The sequence below is a fragment of the Ovis aries genome, chromosome 22 (genome assembly GCF_016772045.2).
Source record: "Ovis aries strain OAR_USU_Benz2616 breed Rambouillet chromosome 22, ARS-UI_Ramb_v3.0, whole genome shotgun sequence".
Classification (NCBI taxonomy): Eukaryota; Metazoa; Chordata; class Mammalia; order Artiodactyla; family Bovidae; genus Ovis; species Ovis aries.
The window spans coordinates 21,899,568-21,914,922 of NC_056075.1; the positions used below are offsets into that span (position 1 = coordinate 21,899,568).

General features: G+C 39.5%; 1 protein-coding gene across 9 annotated transcripts in view; it reads left to right on the forward strand.

Moving 5' to 3' along the window:
- The first annotated feature begins 514 nt into the window (after window positions 1–514).
- BTRC (beta-transducin repeat containing E3 ubiquitin protein ligase) overlaps window positions 515–15,355 on the forward strand; it is a 182,670-nt gene continuing 167,829 nt past the window's right edge. For 6 of the 9 annotated variants that reach the window (XM_004020119.6, XM_004020121.6, XM_042238874.2 and 3 more), the window contains exon 1: window positions 515–631. In XM_004020119.6, coding sequence (XP_004020168.1) covers window positions 584–631 — 48 coding nt within the window. In that variant the 5' untranslated portion in view covers window positions 515–583. Of the gene's footprint in view, window positions 669–15,355 lie in introns of all 9 variants that reach the window. The other 3 variants (XM_042238873.2, XM_042238875.2, XM_060405138.1) reach the window with 1 other exon arrangement.

Genomic DNA, 15,355 nt, shown 5'->3' on the forward strand with positions numbered 1-15,355 from the left:
CCAGTCAAAATCCGTCCTTCAGACGCCAGACATAGGAATTTGGGGGGCGTCAGTTCTCTATAACAACAGTTAGGGAGGCCCTAGCGTCTCTGTCCTCTCAGAGCTTTTTCTAGTATTTGGGCTACAGGTGAGGCGCCGGTCGCCATCTTGATATCAATTGCCAGGCAAGTCGCCACTGGCGTCGCTCGGTAACCACGGAGACACCGATGCCCCTCCCGTTTCTCAGCTCTAGAGGCCGCAAACTACGATTCCCATACGCTGATCTTCTCTACTTGACGGTCAGTTGTCTAGATTTGGCGTGGGAGACACCGCGACCCTACCGCAGTGAACCGCGGGAGTTGCAGTTCGTAGTGTGGCGTCACTTTTTTGCTTCAGGAACCTCCAGAACCACAAATCCCGTGAGCCAGCGGGCAACACGCATGCGCAAAGGACACCTTGTCCTCCCTGGCCCCCCTGCCAGTGCCTGAGAGGTAAGAGGGCGGAGGAAAGGAAGAGGAGGCGGGATCCGGGCGCTGCGTTGGCTGCGGCCTGGCATCAAGGGGGCGGCCCCGGCGGAGTGCAGACCCAGTGGCCCCTGGCGATTATGGACCCGGCCGAGGCGGTGCTGCAGGAAAAAGCGCTCAAGTTTATGGTGAGGAGAAGGTGCAGGCCGGGGAACTGTGCAGGCGGTGCGTTGGCGGCGTCTCTGAGGCTCGGGCCTGGGCTGCCTGCCCGTTGGAGGAGGGCACAGCGAGACCCTGGGCCGAGGCCGGCGGCGGGGGCGGCTGGAGGGACGGGACGGGAGCTTCTGGGAGGTAGGAGGGGTTGCGGAGAGGACCCGGGGGTGGGGGCAGCAGCTCCGCCATCTTGTGGATGAGAGGCCAAGTGACAGCGAGAGCTTAATCGGGGAGGGGTCTCTGGGGCGCGCGGGGCCCTGGAGAGTAAGGGGCTTAGGGACAGTTACTGAAGAGCTGAGGAGGCCAGGAGGAGAGACGCCGTGAGGCCGCTGGCAGGGCCTTGCCGGTGTGAGGGTTACGGGTGAGGCCCTGGAGAAGAGGTGCATTCAGTAGTAGGGAAGGGGAACGCTGGACAGTGGGAGGAAAGATACTGGGAGTGGGAGGAGGGTGGGAAAAACGGGCAAGGCTGGATGTGGATGGATCTAAGGTAGAGCAGAAAGAGGACTGCTGGGAGACTTACAGTCTTGTAGAGTGAGGTGGGAGAGATAGCCTTCAGGGTACAATCCCAGCTTGGGCAAACAAACTAATGTTGGCAAACTCTGGAAAGAACTAGGCCTTACTTAGGAAGGTAAGGACTGGGGACGGGGACCTCGCACTGTGATGACAGTCTTTGGGAAAGGGAAGAGGTTGAATAGATGCCAGAGTTACAGGTATCAGGAAAAGGGTATACATTCTCTAGTTTGAAAGAAGACAGAAGAGGTTCACTGGTTAGGGAAACCTAGGTACAGGAGATTAGGGGCAAAATTAATATCTAATAGTGTAAAACAAAACTTGATGCGATATCGTAGAGACAGTAAAATGTGGAGATCAGGTGCAGTATCACTTTCTGGGAATGGAAAGGCTATGCAGATTAGCATCCAAAGACCCATAAGAAGTAATAAGATCACTGGAGAAATTCAGGAGATAAAAGGGGGAATGCAGATGGTGGAGAATAATAGGAAATGTCAGGGTTAGTAGTTACTTAGGACTTTTAGGTTGAAGCACAGTATGAACTTGAATTTTGTGGGTGTGTTTCAATCCTTTGGAGTCTAATTCTTTAACTTTGTATCATGCTTTTCTTTTTTTGATATGTGTATGTTTAGCAAATGTGTATAGCTATTTGATGCATTTAATCTGATGCTTCATTTGTATATCCCAGATGTAAAACCAGACTTGGTGGTTACAGCTAAAGAATGATGGGATGCATAGACTTCTTTCTGTCTTAACTGGTGTCCATAGGGACCATTGATATTATTTTACAGTCTGTTTGCTTTTTCAGAAGTAATTGTAACCTGTCACTCCAAATCTTTATTTCTTTTGTTAGATAGTTGTTGTTTTGTCTTCTTGGCCTTAGATACCAAAACAAATCTAAACAAACCATGGACACTAACCTAATTGAATTTAGGCTTTAAACTGCTGCATTTACAAGAATATAATTTAAGAGTCTGGTCATATTTACTGTAACTTTATTTATTTTGTATTAGTGCTTTCTAAAATGCCTAACTAAAGTTCAAGTGTATCTTTAACAAAATACTATTAGACCTGAAGAAAGTTCTTGAGTTTCTGCCCACTGTTGAAATTCTAAAATATTAAGAGGCTTCAGAATTGTTTCGGACTTCAGAAGTGAGACGAAGTTGCTTTGTGTGTACAGCCAGCTTCTAGATTTAAGTAAGAAAAGTGACAGCTGCTTATTTTTGTTTTGTCCTAATCTTGACACGTGTCAGATTTATGGAATAATGTGGTTTTAACAGATCATAAAGGGACCTTATGAGATCATCTTCTTTAGTCCCTGATAGACCTCAGCCTAGGAACATTTTCAACCAATTGATCTCTGCTTTGTACCAGTGAGTTGTTTTGATAATGGTCTCCTGATTGAGTTAAAGTTGGAGCTAGAGATGGCCATGAGTAGTTTGAAGCTTTTGGGACACCACACATTATTAAATGTTGAGTCAGTTTCCATAAGGAGAAACCAATTTTTCTTCAATTTTAGTTACTTTCATTTTTGACCTTGCCTGCTGTTATGGCTGCTGTTTGCGAGAAGGCCAGCTGGAAAAGGGTCACCAAGAATGACACCTTAATAACTGCAACAGAATGGAGAGTTAAAGATTTGGCATTCTTTTTCAGCTCAGTGCTGTGCTTAGTTGCTCAGTTGTATCTGATTCTTTGAGACCCCTTGGATTATAGCCCGCCAGGCTCCTCTGTCCATGGGGATTCTCCAGGCAAGAATTCTGAAGTGGGTTGCCATTTCCTTCTCCAGGGGATCTTCTCAACCCAGGGATTGAACCCAGGTCTCCCGCATTGCAGGTGGATCCTTTACCGTCTGAGCCACCAGGGAAGCCCTTTTCACCTCAGTAACAGTCTTATTATGAATTTAAGTCACAACCTGCCTTTGGTCCCATTTACTCTGTTATGTTTGTTTACTTAGTCATTTGAGATAGGAAGATACTTTATTTGTGCTTGCACCTGGTAATTAATGCACAGTACACATGGAAAAGACTATCCTTTTAATCAAATTGAAATTTTTATATAGTATTTGGCTTTATTTTGTCCTTATCCTTTCCCTCAATTCTGAGGTGTGAATGACAATTTTTGTATAGGATGCCCTGATTTCTACAGTTTAAGAAAATATAAAATTTTGTTTAAAATAGCATGAAATGGATATTCTCTTTTATGAATTTTGCTCATTACTGTATTGATGTAGTAATTTGATTAATTTTTATAATAAAACCTTATCAGTGAGACCGATTCAGATTTGACCATAATTCATACATGGTCTATACTTAAACTTCATCTTTGAATATCTGTACTATATCTATATCTGTCTCTCCTTCTGTATTTTATCTATTTATATGACAAGTTGAGGGATGGATTTGAAATTTATTTTTAAATGGACAGGATAAACTGGTCTCGGGATCTTAGAACTAGGAAAATTTGACACATGGATGAAATAATTTCAAGATGTATAAAATAGTTTTTTTATTGATAGATAAGTGAAACAGTGTAAAGGTTAACTTGCTGTGTAACAAACATAAATCTTTTGTTGATTGGTGCATTTTCTGTTTTGCCTAGTGTTGGCTGGAATGTTCAAAATGGCCACAATCTCTCATGGCTGGCCCAAAATGGCCAGTTTCTCACGGCCAGCCACTGTCTGTGAGTTCAGCTAGCAATAAGGCCTTCTTGTCCTCCTTTCTCCATATGGCCTTCTTTTGGATTTCCTTAAAGCATGGTGTCTGGGTTCTAAGAAGGGGAGCATTCCAGGAGATAAGAAAGAAGCCAGCCAATTTTCTTAAGTCCTAGGTTTGGAAGTTGAGAATGTTGCTATTGGTCAGAGACAGTAAAGGCCGGCCCAGAGTCAGAGGGAGGGAAAATAATCTCTCCCTGTAGACAAAAAGAGTAGCATGCATGAACAGAGAGAGGGAAATTTCTGGGGGCCAGGACCTTTTGAGACTGGCTACCATAGATGCTGTTCTAGTTGGATGCTCAGGCAGAAAATACAGATGGGATCAGCCACATTTGTGGCTATTAACACTTGGAATGCTTTGGAGACCTCTCATTTTTGAGATAAACTTCTTAAAAAACTATCGTGATCTCCTGTATAACTTGTCTTAATAATGTTACTGTAGAGATAATACTGGATGAGTTGATATGATTCAGGAACTTTTATTTGCTTGAGAACCATATATATCTAAAAACAAGAAATTGCATTTTAAAATAAGTATTCAGATTTTTCACTGTGATGGACTTTTCTTTAAATCAGTGAGATTGATTACCAGCTGGTTGGATAACATTTGAAGCTAGTTCTTAGTTTGTCAGAGTTTCTGTATATTAATATCTCTTGCATGCATGCTCAGCAACTCTTTGCGACCCCATGGACTTCAGCCCACCAGTCTTTTCTGTCCATGAAATTTTCCAGGAAAGAAGACTGGAATGGGTTGCCATTTCCTACTCCAGGGGATCTGCTTGGCCTAGGGATCAAGCTCGCATCTGCTGTGTCACTTGCATTGGCAAGTGGATTCTTACCCGTTTTCAATTTAAATTAGCCTTCAGTTTCTTTTCTGAATACTCTTATATAGGCATTGGAGTATGAAATTACAAATTAATGATAATTCTTTGTGTTCATTTTCTTGATTCATGTTTGTGATAGATGTAGTAAGTTACTAGAAGTGAATTATTAAATGTGGAGTAAAAATTCTACTTTGAATGATTGCCAGAAAATTTTTATTGCTAAATTAGAAAGTGAACTTTCAAAGGAGACTACTTATTATTCTATATTATTTATGTATTGTTTAAATCCTTAAAGAAGGAAGAAGTTAAGAATTTTTTTCCCTTTCTAGAGGGAGATGAGACATGATGTAAGATCTTGATCATGTATAGATAAAATTACTTGTGGTAAATGGCATTACAACTTACAAAAAGAATGAATAAAGAAAAAATAATCTTTGTGGTATTAAAATATTTGAGATACCATGTGCTTTCTAGCAATATTTTAATATAGCGTGAAAGTGCTTTCTAAATGTTTATGATAAGAATTCATTGTGGATGAAGTAGAAAATATTTGCCAGTGTTTAACAGTCTTGGTCACTATAAAGAAAACTGCCTTCTTAATAAATCAAATTCATCATCCTAACATCAGCAGTGGAGGAGGGAGACCATCTCTATGGGAAGGGTCCACCTGATCGTACCACTTCAACTAGTATTCTAGATTCACCTTGTGCCGAGGGAATTATCGTTGGATAATTTCCTTTAGTTTTCTGAAGTCTGATTGAAACTAAGCTAGAACATTTTATAGAAGACTCAGAGATAGCAACAGTGGACTAGATACTGAGAGTAATGTTGAACTAAGAATGTGATTTGTTCTCTGGGGCACTACCACCATCGTTCCTGGATTGCCTTTTTACGTGGCCAGGGTGGGGATGAGGAGCAGAGGAGCAAAAGTCACAGAACTGAGTTGGAATTTCTTCTTGATTTCTTTCTCCTTTCTGAGATTTGGCTCTCCTTTCAGGTATACTTGTTTTCCTATTCCCAGGCTTGTGACCTGATTCTGTCTGTGTCAATTATAGGATAAACACGGTAGAAATGGGAGAGTTTTGTTTATTTATTTTTCTTTGTTTTTGAAAAATATGATCAGCCATGAATAGCTAATATGTATTTATTTAGTGTTTACTAGTTTTACTAGTTTAGTGTTTACTACTATTCTGAATTCTTTACATATACTATTGTTTAATTTAATCCTCCCAATAATTCTGTAAGATAGATTCAGTACTATTGTTGCTCCCATATTTGGATAAGGAAACTGATTCCAGAGAGGTTAAGTAACTTGTGCAAAGTCACTCTGCTTAGCAAGAAGCCTGAGATCAAATCCTGGCAGTCTGACTTGAGACCGACACTGTATTTCATCCTTGAGGCTCAGAGAAACAGTGGAATATGATGGCATATTTCTTTGCTGGCCAAATGGGCCAGAGTGGAGAATTACTGTCCAGATTTATATACACATTTTCTAATGATTTGAATTATTAGGAAATGAAGTTGCCTCAGTATCATTGTATCGATTGGCTATTGCTGAGTGATAAAACCCCACAATATGTCACGGCAGTATAATGATAGATATTTATTCTCAAGAACATGTGGGTTTGCTGAACATTGGATGACATAGGCTGAATTTTGTTGGGTTTCTCTGGATTTGGCTGCTCACTCAGGACTGTTTCACATATTTTTCTGAGACTGAGACTGAAGAGACAGTGACTTCCCAGGCTGAGCTGTCCTCATAGCTATAGTAGAGGCGCAAGAGAGCAAGACCACTGGTTCAGATTCCTTTCAGTCATTGGTTGTATGGTACCTGCTGATATTCCGTTAACCAGAGTAAGTTACAAGGTCAAGTGAGGAGATGGGAAAGTATATGCTGCCCATAGAAGGAGTGGGAGAGAAAGCAACTTGCACAATAATCTACTCTAGTAAGAATAATCTATAATAATCTAATATACTCAATTTGTAGAAGAATGGTAAAATGCTTACTCTTACAACTACTGTGTGGGTGCTATTCTGACTTTCTCATTTTGGTTGCTGAATGACACCTAACGCAGCATATCTCTCTGTATTATGTTGTGTAGAAAAAGAGGTGTTAAAGAAATAATCAGAATCTTGACTTTAATCCACAGTGATAACCTGAAAAGTTCATCAATATCACAATACTATTTTTCTGTACTTGGGAAAGATAAGGTTGATGTGTCTCCAACAGCATTTGTAACAGAAGTTGAACTGTAACAGAATTTGAACCAAGGTCATACATAGTGCCTTAGCAACTCCCTTGGTGTTAGGTTTAGAGGTCTTAATAACCCCTTCTCTGCACCTAAACTTAGGGCTGCAAGGATATTTTCTGATGTCTGGGAGACTTTCAGGCCTTCTCTGAAAAATTATGGAAACAGAATTGTAGCGTGTGGATAATGTTTTTGCAGCATGGATGCATAAATCCTTGTACCTCTCAGGAAGTATGGCACTAAACTGTTAATGTAGTTACTTGTGAAATGGTGGATTAAAAAGCATTACTTAGGTGGTTTTTCTTTTTCCTATGTTCCTTAATGTTTTCTACATTTTTGAAAGTGAGTATGTGTTGTTTTTAATCAGATAAATTAAAATTTAATATATTTAATGTTTATGTTTAAACTTTTAAAAATGTATATATTTATAAAACAAGTACCCCAAACGAAGACCTGCACTTGGTCATGGAGTGCAGTGTAGCAGGTATACTGGCCAGTGGACTGGCAGTGATGGCTTGAATAGACATCTCACTCACCTCATTTTGTTAACTGAAAAGTCTTAACTATTAGACTTGCCTATTTAAAAAGGATCTTTCTCTCTCCCATTCCATCCTCCCAAGTTCATTTTAAATTGTAAACTGCCATGAATAATGTTAACACAGTTGATAAATTATATTACTTAAACTGCTGTATATATCTAAAGTTTTCACTGGAAGTTTAGCTCTGTGGTTCTCAATTGTGTTGGAGCACTGCATTTTCCTGTTCAGGAGTACTTGGCAAAATTAGTGGACAACTGGAAATGAGGCCATGGCAGTTGGCCTGCACCACGATTTGATAAAAATATAAACATAATCTGAGTGCAAAACATTGTGTTACGTGTGGAGGGAGGCGGTTATGGGGGCAGGAGGAGATGAAGACACAAAGTTAAGTAAAACTTCTGTCTTCTCTAGAACTTCACAGTTGGTTGAGAAGACAGCCATTTATAAATCTCTCTTAAGGCAGACATTGGTAAGTGCCAAAGTAGAGGTGCAAAGTGCTATAGAATTTAAGGGAGGGGAAATTAGCCTTAACTGGAAAGAGCTTTGGAAGGTTTGAAGAAGAAAGCTTCATATTGGGTCTTGTGAAATATATAGATTTTGCAGACTTGTTTCTGAAGTGGCTGTTCCAAGAACAGGGAGTAGTTTGGGTAAAGGCCAGAAGATCAGGAGATGGTCAGCACAATGAGTAGATACACATGATTTGAACATAAGGTGCATAGCAGACAAGAAGGCAGAGATAGACTGGGAGGCTAGGGAGTTTAGATTGAATCCAGTTTGTATTCAAGAATAACATTCTAGTGTACTTGGTATATGTCTGTATAAGGTTTTACTGAAGTAAAATAAATATACTTTTTAAACAAATCATAGGTATACAGTCCATTGAATTTTTACACAGTGGTCACTTCTGCATAACAATTATCTAACACCTTTAGATTAGTTTTTGCCTTTACTGATATTTAACTTCATAGAAGTAGAATCTTTCCAGTGTATATACTAGTCTGGCATCTTTTGTCCCTCATAAGGAGATTCATTCAGGTTACTGTAAGTGTATGTTCATTCTTGTTGCTGTGTAGTACTCTGATGTGTTAATTCAGTTCAGTTATTTAGCCATTCTCTTGTTGATGGACGTTTGGGTTATTTCCAGTTTTTGGCTACTGTGAGTAATCTTGTACATGTCTTTTCTTGAAAATATGTACATATTTCTGTTGGGTATATACCTAGAAGTGGAATTACTGGGTCATAGGGTATTTTTATCTGTAATAGATTCTGTGAGTTTTTTTCATTTAATACTTTCTGCAGCACCATATCGGAGAAGGCAATGGCAACCCACTCCAGTACTCTTGCCTGGAAAATCCCATGGATGGAGGAGCCTGGTGGGCTACAGTCCATGGGGTCGCTAGGAGTCAGACACGACTGAGCGACTTCACTTTCACCTTTCACTTTTATGCATTGGAGAAGGAAATGGCAACCCACTCCAGTGTTCTTGCCTGGAGAATCCCAGGGACGAGGGAGCCTGGTGGGCTGCCATCTATGGGGTCGCACAGAGTCAGACACGACTGAAGCGACTTCGCAGCAGCAGCAGCAGCACCACCACCACCGCCATATGACAGTTCCAGTTGCTGTACATTCTTGTAACATTCACTTGCTATTGTCTCTCTTCACTTCAGCCATACTAGTAGGTGAATGATATTGTCAGACTTTTAATTTGCATTTCCTTAATAGCTACTGTAATCAAGTACCTAAAAAATTATTTAAGAAGGTTCTTCATTTTTTTACATTTATTGGCTATTTAGATATCCTCTTTTGGGTCTATTCAGGGCTTGGTCTTTTTTTTTGTTTTTTTAATTGCCTTTTTCTTATTGATCTGTTCCCTATATTCTGGAAAATACAGTACAGATCTTTCATCAAATATATGGTTCTTTTGTGGGAAAACAGTGTATTTTGTCTTCAAATTTTTTGATTTAAGGAATCAGTAAAAAAAAAAAGTCACAAGATTTTGTGACTACAAAATACCTACACAGGATTCACAGAATTACCAATTTTTTTCACTGTCCCACCAGTGCTTGAAAAAGTTGCACCCCACTGTTAGCACCGTCATTTTATAAATGAAAAAAGGAGCTTTTTAATGTCATAGAAATAGAAAACACATAATCTCAGAGTAAAGGAAACTCTTTGAGGTAGGGAGAATAATGTCCCATCCCCTGAGCCCCCATTCACAACAGTTGAATCCCAAGAACCTGTGAATATGTTAAATTACAGGGCAAAGGGGATTTAACAGATGAAATTTGGTTGCTAATCAGCTGACTTAATTTTTTTGCAATACCACGTGGCATGCGGGATCTTAGTTCAGTTCGTCGACCAGGGATCCAACCTGTGCCCCCACCTGCAGTGGAAGAGTCTTAACCACTGGACTGCCAGGGAAGTCCCTCAGCTGACTTTAAAACAGGGAGATTATCCTGGATAATCCAGATTGGACCTAGTATAATCACAAGGGACCCTAAATATGTAAGAGGGAGGCTGAAGAAGAGGTCAGAGTGATGATATGTGAGAACACAATCCATTGCTGCTGATTTTGAAGAGGGGGGAAGAGAACCATGAGCCAAGGAATGTGAGCAGCCTCTTGAAGCAGGAAAGGATAAACTAAGCCTCCAGACAAGAACATAGGCCTGCTGAGGCCTTGATTTTGGGCTCAGAGACCCATTTCAGACCAAAACTATAGGACTGTCAAAAATTACTGTTGCTTTAAGCCACTCAGTGTGTGGTAATGTTTTACTGCAGCCATGGTGAACTAGTGGGGCTTCCCTGATGGCTCAGCGGTCAGAGAATCTGCCTGCAGTGCAGGAGACACTGGTTCAATCCTGGGTCGGGAAGATCCCCAGGAGGAGGAAATGGCAACACACTCCATTATTCTTGCTCAAAAAGTCCCATGGACAGAGCTGTGAACTACAGTCCATGGGGTCACAAAGAGTCAGACACAACTGAGCGACTAAGTGTACGCATGTGTGAACAGACACACGCACATACGGCAAACTAATACATCTTTGATAGTTACCCTAATTGGAGTGTGTGTATACATACTCCATATATGTATACATACATGTAATATCACTATCTTTATTTTTAGTGTTTGCTAACTACCAGTGCAGTTCATTCTCTTTCTCCTAATTTTTTATTTTGAATCAACTCAGAATTACAGAAGAGTTTAAAGTACAACACAAATGACATTTTTTCCTGAACCATTTGAGGTAAGTTGTCACATTATCACCAAATGCTTAATGTATATTTTCTGCAAACAAGGACATTCTTTATAACACAGCCATCAAAATTCGGGAATTAATGTATTTCTGAATTAATTGCAGATCTAACCCCTTAGACTCCATTCAAACTTTGCCAGTTATTCTAATAATGTTCTTTGTAACAAAAGGATCTAATCCAGAATCACATATTGAATTTAGCTGTCATGTCTTAGTCTCCTTCAGTCTTGGAACAGTTCCTGTCTTCTTTACCTGCCATGACTGTGGCACTTTTGAAGATTATAGGCTATTTTGTAGAATGATCCCTCGATTTGGGTTTATCTGATGCTGTTTCCTTATGATTAAATTTGGGTCCTGTATTTCTGTCAGAAATACCACAGAAGTGTTGGCTTTGTTTTACTGATTGCCTCCTTTCAGGTGACACATAACATTTGTTTGTCTTGTGACTTTTTTTACTTGATTAAAGTGGCTTCTGCCAGTTTCTTCTTTAAAGACGTTTTTCTCTTTATAGTAAGTATATTATGGGAAAAGTACTTTGAAACCATGTAACTATCTTATTCTTCATCAGATTTTCAACCTATTTCCAACAGAATGGGTTTATGAATTCTTGTTTTATTTGATGGGTTATAATACTGTCATTATTTCTTTTGACAAATTGTTCCCTTTTTGGCCAGTGAGAGTGCTTTCAAACTATTTTCTTTGTCTTTTTGATGTAATTCTATCATTCTTTGAGCATTTCATTGTTTTCTGATATAAGATATTTTAGGCTTACCTTGTACATTTTTTTGGCCCCAGCCGTGAAATCAGCGTTTTCTCTCTCTCTCTCTTTCTTCCCCTGGTTTCTTTTAGTAGAGAATGATATACAGAAGTCAGTATCTGGGTGTTAGGTATATACACTGCTGTGGGAATGTCACTGCTTCCAAGTCCTCTCACTGGACAGAGATAGGGAATATATGTATGTGTAAAGATGCATACACACACATGTGCACACACATTTATATTGCTTTTTAAATTTTATCTATATATTTATTTAAAACCACGAGTTCACATGGATATCTCCAAATTTAGTCTAACACAACAGGGTTCATTCAATAATTTCCTTTCTATAATTGTAACTCCCTTTTATGCTAGTAAGTTGGCTCTCATTATCCTCAACATATTTTCTTAATCTCCTCTGTATGTGACCAATCTCTTCTGTTGCTGCTGTTACTGACACCCATCATGTGAATGCCATCCTTACCTTATCAGGCTCCAAAATCCTATATTAGGCTAATGTCCCTAGCTCCCTGTTTGAACACCTTTCTCATTTCAGGCTCTGGTACTGTGCACTGAGTTGCTCTCCTCACTCCATTTGGACTCTAGCACCCTGTGCAGGGCTACCAAGGCTGCCATATTCCTGTGTAGACATTTTCTTTATCTTGCTGGGCTTCTGACATCCTTCTGTAGGTCACTGCAGATTCCACCATCCCATCTTATGAACCTAACTAAACTGAATAGATTTTTCATTTTGCAGAACTGACACTCTGTACCCATTAAACAGCTCTCCATTCCCTTTCCTCCAGTTTGTGGCAATCACCATTCTTCTTTGTTTCTGTGAATTTCACTATTCTAGATACCTCATTTATGTGGAACCGTGCAGTATTTGCCTTTTTGTGACTGGTTTGTTTTTCTTAGCATAATATCATACATGTTAAGGCATGTGTCAGAATTTCCTTCCTTTTTAAGGCTGAATAATATTCCATTGTATGTATACATCACATTTTGTTTGTCCATTTATCTTTTGTCAAATACTTGGGATACTTTCACCCTTTGGCTATCTGTGAATAATGCTGCCATGAACATGGGTCTACCAATACCTTTTTAAGACCCTGAAATGCTTTATTTTCCCTTTTACATTTAGATCTACAGTCTGTCTGGAATTTTTGTGGTTGGTATGAGGTAGAAGACAGAATTCTGTTTTGTTTTGTTTTTCCTCTGTTGCATTGCAGAGTTACTTTTGTCATATATTACCTGTCTCTATGTATGTGTGGGCTGTTTCCAGGACTTTTCTGCTCCAATGGTCTATTTATCCTTGTGCCAGTATCACACTTCCTTAATTACTCTATTTTTATACCAGTTCTTGATACTGGATATGGAATATCCCTCAGCTTTTGCATGTCCATCTATATTGGAATCAACATAATATCCAAAACGTCCTCCTGTGACTTTCATTGGAATTTCACTGAATCTGTATGTAAGTTTGGGGAGAATTGAGATCTTAACATTATTGAGTTTTATAATCCATGAAAATGGTATATCTTTCTATTTTGGGGATCTGTAATTTCTCTTTGGTAGACATATTCCTAGGTGTTTGGTGTTTTTAGATGCTATTTTTTAAATTTAATTTTCTGTTTTTGCAGAGTGTATATTACCTGTCTCTATGTATGTGTGGGCTGTTTCCAGGACTTTTCTGCTCCAATGGTCTATTTATCCTTGTGCCAGTATCACACTTCCTTAATTACTCTATTTTTATACCAGTTCTTGATACTGGATATGGAATATCCCTCAGCTTTTGCATGTCCATCTATATTGGAATCAACATAATATCCAAAACGTCCTCCTGTGACTTTCATTGGAATTTCACTGAATCTGTATGTAAGTTTGGGGAGAATTGAGATCTTAACATTATTGAGTTTTATAATCCATGAAAATGGTATATCTTTCTATTTTGGGGATCTGTAATTTCTCTTTGGAGGTCTTTTACACCCTTTGGTAGACATATTCCTAGGTGTTTGGTGTTTTTAGATGCTATTTTTTAAATTTAATTTTCTGTTTTTGCAGAGTGTAAAATTTTTAAAAATCTGAAGTCCATGGCCTCCATTCAATATAGACACATGGGAGTACTTTTTTTGAAAGGTCTATACTTTACATCTGAATCTGATTCCTACTGGGGGCAATACAGCAAAGAAAATTAGAAGACCACTTTAGTTATTTGGCTTAGAGTGGATTAGACTAGGAACATAGAGCAAACAGTCAAGGAAGCTACCTGAAGGCTATGTAATAGTCTAGGCAAGAAGCTGTGTGGGCTTAAGCCGGGGCAGTCAATATGGAAAGAAGGAAAGATATTCAAGGAATATTCTGGAGATAGAATGAATAAGGTTGCCTGGAGTAGGATAGGAGAAAAGAAAAAAAAGAGAAGAATAAAATAAGACTTGTTTCAAGCAGTGTTAGTTGCTCAGTTTTGTGCTACTCTTTGCGACCCCATGGACTATGTAGCCATTCCTTTGTGCAGGGGATCTTCCTGATCCAGGGATTGAACCCGGGTCTCCTGCACTTTAGGCGGATTCTTTACCGTCTGAACCACCAGGAAAGTCTTCATTTCAGGTATATTTAGGGCAATTAGTTAAAGGGAAGGTTGGGCTTCCCAGGTAGCTCAGACAGTAAACAGTCTGTCTGCAATGCAGGAAACCTGGGTTCGATCCCTGGGTTGAGAAGATCCCCTGGAGAAGGAAATAGCAACCTACTCCAATATTCTTTGCCTGGAGAATCCCATGGACAGAGGAGCCTGGCGGACACAACTGAGCAACTACCACTTTCACTTGCCATAGCAGTAGGTATGGCAAAACAGGTATTTGGTGGGTAAAAATATTGGAGTAGCCCTTTATTTTCTAATAATGAGACTAAATTTAAGATATTCACATAGATAAAAATGGGCAAAATAATACAATTTCTGGGATTTAGAAGGTAGAATGTTGAATGATGGGGTTTACTAGATGCTGTTCTATACTCTTCTGAGTATATGAAATTTTCCATAAGAAGAAGTAAGAAAAGAAAGATGTATCTAAATAGAACTGAAGTTCTCTGGACCACCTCTCAAATTCCTATATGATAGAAAGATCAGGATTCATCTAAATGTTGTGTAAGTTCATAATCATTGTCTGTTGTACTGAGAATAACATTTTAAATCAAAGTCAGCCAGATAAGGAGGCACAAAGCTACAGAAGTTTTACTTGTTGAGGTAGGCCAAGTACTTGGATATAGCTAGGAGCTGAGGAAAGGAAATTTAGCCAGGTACATGGAACATGGTACCTGTGGGCCATTGAAGCAGATCTGGGGACCCAGGGAAGTTTATAAGGGCAGGATATAATTTCAGAGGGAAAGAATAGTGACAAGGAATCTGGGTATAGATAGTCTGCTATCTGGGTATAGACAGCATCAGTGAGTACTGAAAAGAGACAGCAAGTCCCCTGTTTCAAGCTTGGGCTCAAAAATAGAACTGGAATACCCAGCAAGGAACTGAAGAAGTTGGCCTACTCATTAGTGCCCACTGCAGTAGCACTATACTTTATTAAGCATAAGAATTATCTGGAGAGCATGTTAATATGTAGTGCAGATTCTCAGCTCCTCTTCCATCCACTTTTGTAGGCCTCAAGAATGTGCATGTTTAACAGGCATCTCAGTGTTTCTGATAGAGTTATTTCTCTGATCACATTTTGACAAAACGTCTAGACCACTGTGTCCTGTCCAGTGTATCAACACAGAGGCAGTAGGGGAAATATTGTGACTACAACCAGCATAAAAGGTGAAGCCTTGTACATGGGGAACATAGCAGGAAGCAGCTGAGCTAACTGGAT